This window comes from Bos mutus, chromosome 5, assembly GCF_027580195.1.
Source record: "Bos mutus isolate GX-2022 chromosome 5, NWIPB_WYAK_1.1, whole genome shotgun sequence".
NCBI classification, from domain to species: domain Eukaryota; kingdom Metazoa; phylum Chordata; class Mammalia; order Artiodactyla; family Bovidae; genus Bos; species Bos mutus.
In genome coordinates this window covers 78,526,775-78,540,007 of record NC_091621.1, presented here as the reverse complement: position 1 = coordinate 78,540,007, position 13,233 = coordinate 78,526,775, and the positions used below count along the sequence as shown (strand labels likewise).

Genomic DNA, 13,233 nt, shown 5'->3' with positions numbered 1-13,233 from the left:
ACCACAGCATGCCAGGCCTCCCTGTCCATCACCAACTCCTGGAGTCCACCCAAACCCATGTCCATTGTGTCGGTGATGCCATCCAACCATCTCATCCTCTGTCGTCCCCTTCTCCTCCTGCCCTCAATCTTTCCCAGCATCAGGGTCTTTTCAAATGAGTCAGCTCTTCACATCAGGTGGCCAAAGTATTGGAGTTTCAGCTTCAACATCAGTCCTTCCAATGAACACTCAGGACTGATCTCCTTTAGAATGGACTGGTTGGATCTCCTTGCAATTCAAGGGACTCTCAAGAGTCTTCTCCAACACCACAGTTCAAAAGCATCAATTCTTCAGCACTCAGCTTTCTTTGTAGTCCAACTCTCTCATCCATACATGACCACTGGAAAAACCATAGCCTTGACTAAACAGACCTTTGTTGGCAAAGTAATGTCTCTGCTTTTTAATATGCTGTCTAGGTTGGTCATACTTTATTTCAAAAGAAAAACCAAAAGTAAAATTTTGTGCATAAAAAATTACCAAAAACAGTCAGAAGACAAATCTTAGAACAGAAGAATATTTCAAGTATAAAGGGTTCCTGTCATGCTGTATATCACAGCTCCCTATGAATAGATAGGAAAGACAAACAACTCAATAGAAAATGGGTGAAAAATGTGAACAGAAGGTTAAAGAGGAAAACCAAAACAGATGTGCAAAGGTGCTCTGGTCCATTGCGAGTCAAGGAGATGAAAATTAGAGCATTTAGACACCATTTTTTTATTCTTCAGATTAGCAAACATTAAGTAAGGATGACAACCTAGTGCTGGCAAGAATGTTAGCCAGGTGCATTCTTGTGCTTTGCTGATGGGAACTTCAGTCACTCTAAACCTTTAGTAAAGTATTCTTTCTGGCCACATCAAGCACATTTTCATTCTGCTTTTTTATTACTGGGAATCGATGCTTTGGAAATACCAAGATATGTACCATGTGCTTTGGTTAAATTTTGGGGGAACACCCTAAATGTTTATCAATAAAGGTATGACTGGATAAATTAGGATGCATTCATTATTAGGAAGTACTGTGCAGCTAAACGGCTTTCCTGATGGCTGAACATAAAGAATCCACTTACAATGAAGGACACAGGAGATGTGGGTTCGATACCTGGGTCGGGAAGATCCCCTGGGGGAGGGCATGGCAACCCACTCCAGTATTCTTGCCCGGAAAATCTCATGGACAGAAGAGCCTTGCAGGCCACAGTCCACAGGGTCACAAAGAGTCGGACACAATGGAATTAGGTTGTTAGAAGGAATTAGGTCTGCCATCTATTGAGTTGGAAGGAAGTCCATGGCGTATAATTAAGTGGGAAAAGCAAATCTGCAGAGACGTGTCTACTATGATCTAATTTTGGAAAAATACATACATACTCACATATACTCCTTTCTCAAATGTATGTGTATTCTGTGTGAATATAAAGAATGGATGGTTATACATCAGAAATTCACTTGGTTACCAGGAATGAAGGGAAGAAAATATTGAGCAAAATGAAGTGTTATCAGATACTTAACCTTTGAAAATCCTCAGAGCTAAGATGCATAGCTTTGTTGTTGTTCAGTCACTAAGTCATGTCTGACTCTTTGTGACCCCATGGAGTGCAGCATGCCAGGCTCTTCTGTCCTTCACTATCTCCCCAAGTTTGTTCAAATTCATGTCCATTGAGTCGGTGATGCCATCCAACCATCCCATCCTCTGCCACTCCGTTCTCCTTTTGCCCTCAGTCTTTCCCAGCATCAAGATCTTTTCCAATGAGTTGGCATAGCTGTAGGGGGGGAGAAACAGGAGTGCCCTGCTCTCCTCAGATTTCTGTCCTATTAGGAGTCTCAGGCCTGCCGCAGGGCAACCCTCACCCATGGTCAGGGACAGCTGCCTGATGGATGTCACTTTGGGATGGGATGGAGGTGCAGATTTCCCATTGCCTGGCAGAGACTATGCCAGTCCCTTCCACTTGCCCAGGGAAATGCCTTGTAGTTTGAAATTTTGCATTCCAACAGTCAGAGGAAGGCTTCAAATAAGCAGCGAGCATTTAGTGTTAGATCCAGATGTCATCTCCAGCCAGAAACAAAAATGCTCTGATTTGGGAAAAATAACCTCTGATGCTTAAAGAGGCTCTAATGAGTGCTTTTATTCCAGAATCTTGAGAGATGACTTTGCCTGTAGATGAAAGAGGGTGTCCGGGAAGAGCGATGCCCTCTGCTCTCTGAGCAGGGACTGCAGCAGCCTTCACAGCAGCCCTGCCTGGGCCCTTCTCCTTCTCCACGAGGATACTTTCCCCCAGGGGACAGACCCAGGGACTTCCAGAAAGAATATGTTCCCCGTGTCCCAGGGTGCCGACGGCTGCCACCTTCACTGATGCTGGTGGAGGAACTCTAAAGCAGAAGGAAGACTTTGACGTCTCAAATCAGCACAGATTGGTTCTAGAATTTTCCTGAGGGAAGGCTTGTGGCATAACATGCTATAGTTTTGTGAGGCAGACTTTCTTCTGAGGAGACTCCCCGGCCAAACAGGTGTTCAGCTTGTACTGTGAGAACTGATCAGAAATCCTCAAAATGACTTCGTGTTTCCCTGAGAAAACTGATCAGAGATTTTTTTTTTCTCTTGAGGAAGATGATTTCAGGTCTCCAGAGAGCTTCTGAAATGTTAGTGTGGCAGGGAACTGCATTTTTTATAGACAGATGTTGTTGTTAAATGTGTTTGTGGAGATGATGTTTGTTTAGTGCCGCCCTCTGAGGAATTCAGGGCGCTTTACAGACATTTTCTTCATTATTTCTTAAGGATTTTTCTTTCTCCTGAACATATTTTACTCCTTGACTATAAATTTTTCATTTGGCTTTTCTCACTGGATTTTCTCTGAAATATTTCCTGTTTACTTCATTTCCTCCTACTCTCTGCATTTCCAAGATGATATACTCATGCTGGTTCAGATATCCTAAAAAGACTTCAAGATTTTTCCTTTCAGAATCTCAGGCTTCTCTTTCTGCATTTACTTTCACAGACTTTCCCATTTATAAAGTTTTCACCATACTTTCCTCCCCTTGAAAGAATTGCTTAAAACATACCTTATTCTTACACATAAATAGTCTCTATGTTAATTTTATTTGTTTACTTGTTTCTAACACTCTTGCTTCACAAAGAAGTTGAGGTAGCCATTAGGTTGGCCAAGAAGTTCATTTGGGATTTTCTGTAACATTTTTAAACCAACAATTTGTGGTAGCTAAACACATTCTAGGGATCTCTTCAAGAAAATCAAAGATACCAAAGGAACATTTCATGCAAAGATGGGCTCGATAAAGGACAGAAATGGTATGGACCCAACAGAAGCAGAAGATATTAAGAAGAGATGGCAAGAATACACAGAAGAATTGTACAAAAAAGATCTTCACGACCCAGATAATCACGATGGTGTGATCACTGACCTAGAGCCAGACATCCTGGAATGTGAAGTCAAGTGGGCCTTAGAAAGCATCACTATGAACAAAGCTAGTGGAGGTGATAGAATTCCAGTTGAGCTATTCCAAATCCTGAAAGATGATGCTGTGAAAGTGCTGCACTCAATATGCCAGCAAATTTGTAAAACTCATCAGTGGTCACAGGACTGGAAAAGGTCAGTTTTTATTCCAATCCCAAAGAAAGGCAATGCCAAAGTGTTCAAACTACCACACAGTTGCACTCATCTCACACGCTAGCAAAGTAATGCTCAAAATTCTCCAAGTGAGGCTTTACAGTACGTGAACCATGAACTTACAGATGTTCAAGCTGGATTAGAAAAGGCAGAGGAACTAGAGATCAAATTGCCAACATCTGTTGGACAATAGAAAAAGCAAGAGAGTTCCAGAAAACATCTACTTCTGCTTTATTGACTACATCAAAGCCTTTGACTGTGTGGATCACAACAGACTGTGGAAAATTTTTCAAGAGATGGGAATACCAGACCGCCTTATCTGCCTCCTGAGATATATGTATGCAGGTCAAGAATCAACAGTTAGAACCAGACTTGGAACAACAGACTGGTTCCAAATTAGGAAAGGAGTACATCAAGCTGATTATTGTCACCCTGCTTATTTAACTTATATGCGGAGTACATCATGAGAACTGCTGGGCTGGATGAAGCACAAGCTGGAATCAAGATTGCCAGGAGAAATAGCAATAACCTCAGATACACAGATGACACCACCCTTATGGAAGAAAATGAAGAAGAACTAAAGAGCCTGTAGTTCTTTCATCAAGGGTGATGAAAGTGAAAGAGGAGAGTGAAAAAGTTGGGTTAAAACTCAACATTCAAAAAACGAAGATCATGGCATCCGGTCCCATCACTTCATGGCAAATAGATGGGGAAACAATGGAAATACTGAGAGACTTTATCACTGCAGATGGTGATTGCAGCCATGAAATTAAAAGACGCTTGTTGGAAGAAAACCCATGACCAACCTAGACAGCATATTAAAAAACAGAGACTACTTTGCTGACAAAGGTCCCTTTAGTCAAAGCTATGATTTTTCCAGTAGTCAGGTATGGATGTTAGAGTTGGACTTTAAAGAAAGCTGAGCACTGAAGAATTGATGCTTTTAGACTGTGGTGTTGGAGAAGACTCTTTAGAGTCCCTTGGACTGCAAGAAGATCAAACGAGTCAATCCTCAAGGAAATCAGTCCTGAATATTCATCGGAAGGACTGATCCTGAAGCTGAAACTCCAATGCTTTGGCCACCTGATGCAAAGAACTGACTCATTGAAAAAGACCCTGATGCTGGGAGAGATTGAAGACAGGAGGAGAAGGGGACGACAGAGGATGAGATGATTGGATGGCATCACCAACTCGATGGACATGAGTCTGAACAAGTTCTGGGAGTTGGTGATGAACAGGGAAGTCTGGCGTGCTACAGTCCATGGAGTCTCAGAGATTTGGACATGACTGAGCGACTGAACTGAAAGAGTGTCTTTCCCAGATGATGCTAATGGTAAAGAACCCGCCTGCTAATGCAGAAGACATAAGAGACGCAGGTTCGATCCCTGGGTTAGTAAGATCCCCTGGAAGAGGGCATGGCAACCCACTACAGTGTTCTTGCTTGGAGAATCCTGTGGACAGGGAAGCATGGCGAGCTACAATTCATAGGGTCCCAAAGAGTCAGACATGACTGAAGGAAATTAGCACAGTGTCTTTCCCCAGAAGACTGTCCTTGAAGGACAAAGGACCATGTCTTACTCCTTCATTTTCCGAGAAGCAGTCCAGGGTGGTGGGTGGGAGCCCGGGCTCTGGTCAGCTTCAGAGCCAACGCTGTGCTCACTTACCTTGATACTATGAGCAAGTCATCAGAACCCTCTGATCTCGTTTGTGAAATGAGACCTTAAATTGCAGCCTCCATCTCACAAGTTCACTGTAATGATTCATGAGATTCCTGGATGTGTTTGGTACCCAGCGCATACTAAGCCCTCAGTAAACATTGCCTGATGTTGTTTTCTCGAGCATATAACTCAGTGCCTGGCATGGAACTGATGTACAGTTGATGTCAGTTGCATTGCATTGAAGTGAAGCACAGATGTGATCCAGCAAGCTTGACAGGAAGTTGGGGAAAAGAGCACTAGAGGAGACCATGTGAGCACATGATTGCTGGGGAAATGAGAATGAGATAGTAAATAAAAACCGATGGGTCATAGGACTGCAGGATCAGAACCTAGCTCTCCAGCTGTGATATGATGAACACAGAGCAGGGTTCTGTGTTCTCCCTCCCCTTGCCCTGTGTGCTGAACGCTCTAAAGTCTGGAAATATCCCATTTTTCATGGCAATAGCTTGTGTGATGTGTAGCTGTGATATGATGAACACAGATGCCAGGTTATGTGATATGATGTGATATGATGCGATATGATGCAGGGTTATGTGATATGATGCAGCTGTGATATGATGAACACAGAGCAGGGTTCTGTGTTCTCTCTCCCCTCGCCCTGTGTGCTGAAATGCTCTAAAGTCTGGAAATATCCCATTTTTCATAGCAATAGCTTGTGTAGACTGCTGTTCCTTGAAATAGCTCCTTTTCAATACTGTACAATTGCTTTAAAAAATCTGAATGCTAGACATTAGTATAAATACTTTTGAATTTTGTTCCATTTCATTCAATCCATTACTCCAGTGAATTTGTGTTGCTTCCTACCTTAATTCTGCATTGCAGTCTATCTTCTATCTGTTCTAGTTTGTGTTATCTGCAACTTGGTGAGCATGACTTATTTTGTTTTCTGAAATGCTATACAGGCCACTTCTAAAAACAGAGCCTCCAGACATGTTGCTAGAGACCTCTTTCTGTGTTAGCATTGATTCATTAAACGATCTTGTATTTGTTTTTCTCTTTGGGTATAGATTTTAAACTCCTTTCAAATCTATCAAGTATATAAGGATCTGTATTATATTCCCTCTTGTTCACAAGTTTCATGAAAAAACTTGTCAGCATGCTATGTCTGCAGCATTTTTATTTCACTGATACAGCAAAGCTGTCAGAAAAGAAAATGCAGCCAACTTGTTGAAACCTGTTCCTGATTAACCTATCTGAACTTCCTAAACTGACTTCCTTTTCTGATTTTAACAAAAGAGATGTATGTTTCAAAATAGTGAAGTTAACAGTATCAAGATAGATTAGACTCAATGCCCAAACCTCGACCATCTAGGTGATAAGCCTGGACACAATCCTGAGAGTTATGGAAGGCTGTTGAAATTTTTGAATAGGAATTATATGATGATACGATGTTTTAAGAAGATCCATCTGGCAGCAGTGTCCATGGTGGATGCTAGCAACATGTTATGTGAGGTTTGATGTTGCTCACAGTTATCCCAAAATAGGCTTCCAGACCACTGGGCTACCAATAAAGATGGAAGAGAATATACATTTGAGTTTAAAGAAGAAAATTCAGTGAGACTATTGGGGTAACACAGCAGCAGTGAAAAAATAAAAATAGATACTTTGGGGCTTCCCAATCTTTTTCACATAATGGAACATACAGAAAGTGTCAATTTGGCCACTGGGGTAACTAGGGCTGCTTGGATAGGGCCATGACCCAATGTCATCGGCCCCCCAGGGCTGGGGCCTCCCTTCTTCAAGCCCCACCTCCCCCACATCACACACAAAAGCCATTATTAAGATCTCCACATGGACATTTTTGTTTTAGAAATAAGTAGTCTTAGCAATATGAAGCTATTTGGACATTTTCATTTTAGAAATGAGTAGTCTTAGCAATATGGAGAAAAACAAGCTTGCACCAAAGTCGGGACCAGCAGTATGGAAGAGACTAGATGTGTAAAGGGAAGCCATGTTTGCTTCAGGGCCTAATTCTGAACAGATGTGAAACATGGCTGACACTCTTGGAAGAAAATTAGCGTCAAGGTTAATGCCAAACAAGAGAGGCCAGGCCACCCAGCCACTGCCCATGCTAGAGTGACACAGGAGAACAGAGGCGGTGGCTATACAGCCTAACTTGGGCATGAAAGTAGGCAATACCCACCAGACATTCTGGGGGGAGGTATAGAGCACAGCTGGGGAGGCACTAGGTAGAAACTGAGGTGTAGACAAATGCAGAAACAAGTGGCTTTGAGGTTTGTATTAATGTGGAAATCTAAGCCCTTTTGCTTGGAAGTGTATGCAGTCCTGCCCATTTATTGCTCCTTGTTGGTTTTTGAGGTTTGTAAATTAAGTCGTTCTGTAGTTTTGGAGCCTCACCTGTGCTACTAATTTGCTTTGCTGCATGGAGCAAATTATAGACTGAGAAAATGCAGGAACTTGTCATCTATAATTCCTGGTGCTAATTGAAGATGTTTGGTTATAGAAAATTAAAAGGTGTTTCCTTTTTCTTCAGTAAACTCAATGATAGAGTGAAAGCAAGAATCTTACCAACAAGGCGTGCAGATTCTATTATAAAAAACAGGAATGAACGGCTCTTTTAAAAAGGAATGGAACCCACACATTTCTCCCAGTGCCTGGCAGCAGGGCCACCATGTGCCTGATGCCAGGGGCACCCACCTTTACACTGCAGTGTGTGACATGGGGGCACATGGCCACATGTGACAGCTCACAGAGAGACCCCTCTGATTCCCCCTTGGGCACCCACCCAGTCCAGCAGGTGCGTATCTGCATTGACCTGTGACATTCATCACCCCCACAACCACACTCCCTTCCCCAGGCAAGCTGTGCTCTAGTCTTTCATCCTGACTCACCGTTTTATTCCAATTCAGATCCACCCAGTTGTCCACATGGCTTCCCCCTGGACCTGTGATACGGGCCAAAACACATCCTTCTGGATCATTTGCTCCAGTCGCTCTGTTGACCTTTCCAGAACTACACTCTGCTCTCATCGTCCCACTCCTCACTACAGTTAAGGAGAAAATACCGCCAGGCACTCCAGGCAGGCAGCTCTGGCCTCCTCCCAGCACTGGGACAGTCATCAGTTTTTGCACTTGTCACTGGGCCCCATAAACACTTGATTACACTTTGACTCCTTCACTCCATGTGAGCTTGATGAAGGGCAGGGCTTCTTTGAGCCCTGGGGCTTAGCAGCGTGTCCGGGGCACATAGTAGGCCCTCTTTTCACGTTTGGTACATGGGTGAGTAAATGAATATCCTGCTTAGATCCAGACACAGTATTCTCATCCTGAGCACACGGTCTAAGGAGGATCCGTGTCTCTACTATGGACAAAGCCAGCATCTTTGACCTTTGTTTAACAGCTGACTGGGTGATGCCAGGAGAGGCCATCCTGTCTCTGCCAGTGGTTTCTGAGTCTTTCCTTTACTCCTGTGCAGGTAGGGAAGTGGAAAGACAAGTCCCTGCAGATGAAGTACTACGTGTGGCCCCGAATGTGTCCTGAGACGGAAGAGCAGGAGGATGACCACCTGAGCATCGTAACGTTGGAGGAAGCCCCATTTGTCATTGTGGAGAGCGTGGACCCTCTGAGTGGAACCTGCATGAGGAACACGGTCCCCTGCCAAAAGCGCATCATCTCCGAGTATGTCACCTTCCCCGGGGCTCTGGGGAGGGAGTGGGGCCCGGGACAGTCAGATTGGCCCCAGCTGTTGGCACCAGGCTGGGATCCAAGGCACAGAATTGATTGGGCGCCATGTGTGAATCCTGTTACTGTTGAGTGATGGGGTTTCTGGCAGCCCTGTGGTCTGGCATCTAGTTCTACCCATATCATGACCTGGAAGAATTGCCACTAAACCTGTTATCATTTCTGAGGCTTTGCCTGGGTCTCGATGAGATTCAAGTTCATGGAGATTTAAATTTACATTGGCTTTGAAAGATGTTTTTTTCCGGTCAGCATGTCTTGACATTGTGAGATTTAGAAACATTTTGGGAAATAGATAAAACTAATCTTATATTGTTAGAAGTCAGGATAATGGTTCGTTTTTGGTGAGGGTGGAAAGGGTCTGGAAGGAAGATCAAAAGGCCTCTAAGGTGCTGGGATATCTGTACTTTCCTGATGCATTTTGTACTTCAAAAGAACATTGAAAATTGTAAGAAAACATGGTTCAGTGTGATGAGATAATGAGATTATTTTAGTTCTGTGTTCTGATTTATGTCCTCACTCAGGCCTGATATAAATTGTGCTGAGCTGTGAAGGGGTGCCTGCTTTGTGGTTGGAGTTTTAATGGCAAAGGGTAATATTTTGCCTCTTGTATAAAGGCCTGGTTTTTGTTTTTTTTGTTTCTTTACCCGGTTAGAAATAAAACAGATGAGGAGCCAGGTTACATCAAAAAGTGCTGCAAGGGGTTCTGTATTGATATCCTTAAGAAAATTTCTAAATCTGTGAAGTTCACCTATGATCTTTACCTGGTTACCAATGGCAAGCATGGGAAGAAAATCAATGGAACCTGGAATGGTATGATTGGAGAGGTGAGTGTCAGGAGTTAAGGGCCATTTCCATGTTTCATTTATTTCATCTCAAATAAAAAAATGCTTATTTCACAATCAGCATTTTTCATTGAAGTATAACTGCTTTTACAATATTGTGTTCATTTCTGCTGTATAACATCATGAATCAGTTATATGTAAACCTATATCCCCTCTCTCTTCTGCCTCCCTCTCACCCTGCATCCCACCCCTCTAGGTGATCACAGAGCTCTAAGCTGAGCTCCCTACACTATTCAGCAGCTTCCTGCTGTTGTTGTTTAGCCACTCAGTCGGGTCCAACTCTTTTGCTACCCTATGGACTGTAGCCTGCCAGGCTTCTCTGTCCATGGAATTTCCCAGGCAAGAATACTGGAGTGGGTTGCCATTTCCTTCTCCAGGGTATCTTCCCAACCCAGGGATCGAACTCCTGTCTCCTGCATTAGCAGGCAAATTCTTTAGCACTGAGCCACCAGGGAACCTCCCCGCCCCCCAGCTATCTAGACCCAGAGGGATGGTACAGGGAAGGAGGAGGGAGGAGGTTCAAGATGGGGAACACGTGTATACCTGTGGTGGATTCATGTTGATATATGGCAAAACCAATACAACATTGTAAAGTTAAAAAAATTTTTTTTAATTTAAAAAAATAGAAAATACAAAATAGTATACTTGACTCTTGAACAACGTAGGTTTAAACTGTGTGGCTCTATTTATGCATAGATTTTTCTCAGTGAATACGTCATCAGCCCTCCTTACCTATGGGTTTTGAATCTTGGGATTCAACCAACCACAGATCCTGTCCTTTGTTTACTAGCGGCAGTTGGTGGAATCTGAAGATAAGGAGGGCTGACTGTGGGACTTAAAGATCCTCAGGTGTTGGTATCCACAGCAGGTATTGGTACCTGGGGACACAGGGATGACTAAATGAAATGCACTGTTCCCACTATACAAAGGGAAGGATTCTAGGGCCCAGAATATTTTCCCCATGTTGACCCATCACCTCCCTGGGCACTCTTAACTGGAGCCTTCCACCTTTTTCCTCAGGTGGTCATGAAGAGGGCCTACATGGCAGTGGGGTCGCTGACCATCAACGAGGAGCGATCCGAGGTGGTTGATTTCTCCGTGCCCTTCATAGAGACTGGCATCAGCGTCATGGTGTCACGCAGCAATGGGACTGTCTCACCTTCTGCCTTCTTAGGTGAGTGCTGGGCTTGCAGGTGTGAGGAATATGGATGCAGGGACAGGCAGAGGAAAGGAAGATCAGGTACAGGCCAGGCTCTCTCAGCCAGGAGCTGGTTTGCCGGGAGCGTCCCTCAGCCAGGGATTTCCTTGTGGGGACCTCAGAACTGATCTTTCTCCAACATAGAAATTGAAGAACACCCTCAAAAATAGGAAGGCATCATTCCCTATTAAAAACAACAACAACAACAACAACAATGCAGGACCAGTAGCAAGGATCCTACTTGAGTCCCACTCCTGCCACTTCCTGTCATTTAAGCTAAAACAAGCTTGCTCCATGCTGGGGCCCAGTTTCTTCATCCGTTATTGCTGTTGTTCAGTTGCTAAGTTGCGTGCTACTCTTCCTGACCCCACGGACTGCAGCACGCCAGGCCAGTCTCACCTGCCCTTCACTATCTCCCGGAGTTTGCCTAAATTCATGTCCATTGAGTCAGTGATGCCATCTAACCATCTTATCCCCTGCCACCTCCTTCTCCTTTTGCCTTCAATCTTTCCCAGCATCAGGGTCTTTTCCAGTGAGTCAGCTCTTAGCATCAGGTGGCCAAAATATTGGAGCTTCAGCTTTAGCATCAGTCCTTTCAGTGAATATTCAGGGATGATTTCCTTTAGGATTGACTGGTTTGATCTCCTTGCTGTCCAAGGGACTCTCAAGAGTCTTCTCAGGCAACGCAATTCGAAAGCATCTGTTCTTTGGCACTCAGCCTTCATCCGTAGAAGAAGGCGTTTTTGATTAGCTGATCTCTGAAGCTGCTTCCTGCTTTAATAACTTCTAATTCTGGATATCATTCAAATACCTATTTATTTCAAATTATCTTCAAGAATGGAGCTCAGTGCTACCAAAAAAAAAATTAATATGCCTTCATATTAATTTTCAGAGGCTTTGCCAAATCAAGCTATTCTGACCCTAATCTATCCCCCACCCTTGCCCATAGGAACCTGTACCTCACTCTCCAGCATCACTTATGTGTCAAAAGCCTTCCATATGATATAAGACCGGGTGAGGTGAGGCCAAGATTTCAATTAGATGAGGTCTTTTGTGAGCTCATACTCCATATTTTTTGGAAGGGACTGTGGGAGCAAGGGATTAGAAAATAAAATGTCACCTTGAAACCAGACCACTGGCTAGGAGATAGGAAGCTGGTTTGGTCCTGAACAAGCTGCAGGTCCTTGGGCCAGCCACCATCTCTCTAAAGGGCATTAATACTTTTTTGTGAGGATATTGGAATAAACAACGACTAACACTTCTTTCATCTCCAATCTGGGGGGAATTATTGAAGGAACATACTCCAAGGCAGAGTTACAGATTCCAGAGAATTTTTTCTATAATTACTCAGATTTCTCAACTAACCTCTTACAGTAAAGCGACTCTCGCCCTGCCAATTTTATGTGAAATGTTATTGGATAGCACACACCATGTATATTAATCCTCAGAGCAGTTTTACATATTTTATTTGCTTTTTCTCCTTTACAAGGGTAATTGAAACATTAAAAGATACAAATAAACCATATTGTAATTCTCACCTTGTCAGCCCAGCACTAACCTTAACTTCTGAACTAGAAGACCCAGGGACACTTCAGTGTAGCCCTAGGATGACATAGAAATGCCAGGCGGGGTGTGTGTGTGTGTGGAGGAGGAACAGCCAGTTAATTACAGGAGTAAGCGAAGTCAATACTTATTGAACACTTATTATGTGAAGGCCCAGGCATTGCTCTACCAACTTCGATTCTATTATTTCATTGGCACTATTAACATACCCAGTTTATGTCTTAGGAAACTGAATCTCATTTATGTAATTTTCCAGCAGTCTTCCAGCTAGTAAGGAGCAGATACAGGATTAAAGTTTAGATGTGGCTGCCCTTGAAGCATGTGTTCTAGTACATGTGGGGCCATTTCAGAGCTTGACTCCTGAATCAGGAGCCAGTCCAGTGGGCTGAGACTAAGATGTGATTTTAAATGGAAAAGCACAGACTTTTGCCCTCAGAAGCCCTCAATTTTTATAACCTGGCCCTGCCACCTTCTGAGTATGAACTTACAAAGGGCTGGGACCATTGAGTCTTAGTTTACTGCTCTGTAAAATACATATAATAATCCATAATGAAAAGGG

General features: G+C 43.5%; 1 protein-coding gene across 1 annotated transcript in view; it reads left to right on the top strand.

Annotated features, from left to right (window-relative positions):
* GRIN2B (glutamate ionotropic receptor NMDA type subunit 2B) overlaps window positions 1-13,233 on the top strand; it is a 343,677-nt gene that overhangs the window by 271,484 nt on the left and 58,960 nt on the right. Inside the window, exons 4-6 of the mRNA XM_014476463.2 lie at window positions 8,806-9,008; window positions 9,724-9,895; window positions 10,934-11,087. Of these exons, the coding sequence (XP_014331949.2) occupies window positions 8,806-9,008; window positions 9,724-9,895; window positions 10,934-11,087 (529 nt within the window). The remainder of the gene's footprint in view (window positions 1-8,805; window positions 9,009-9,723; window positions 9,896-10,933; window positions 11,088-13,233) is intronic.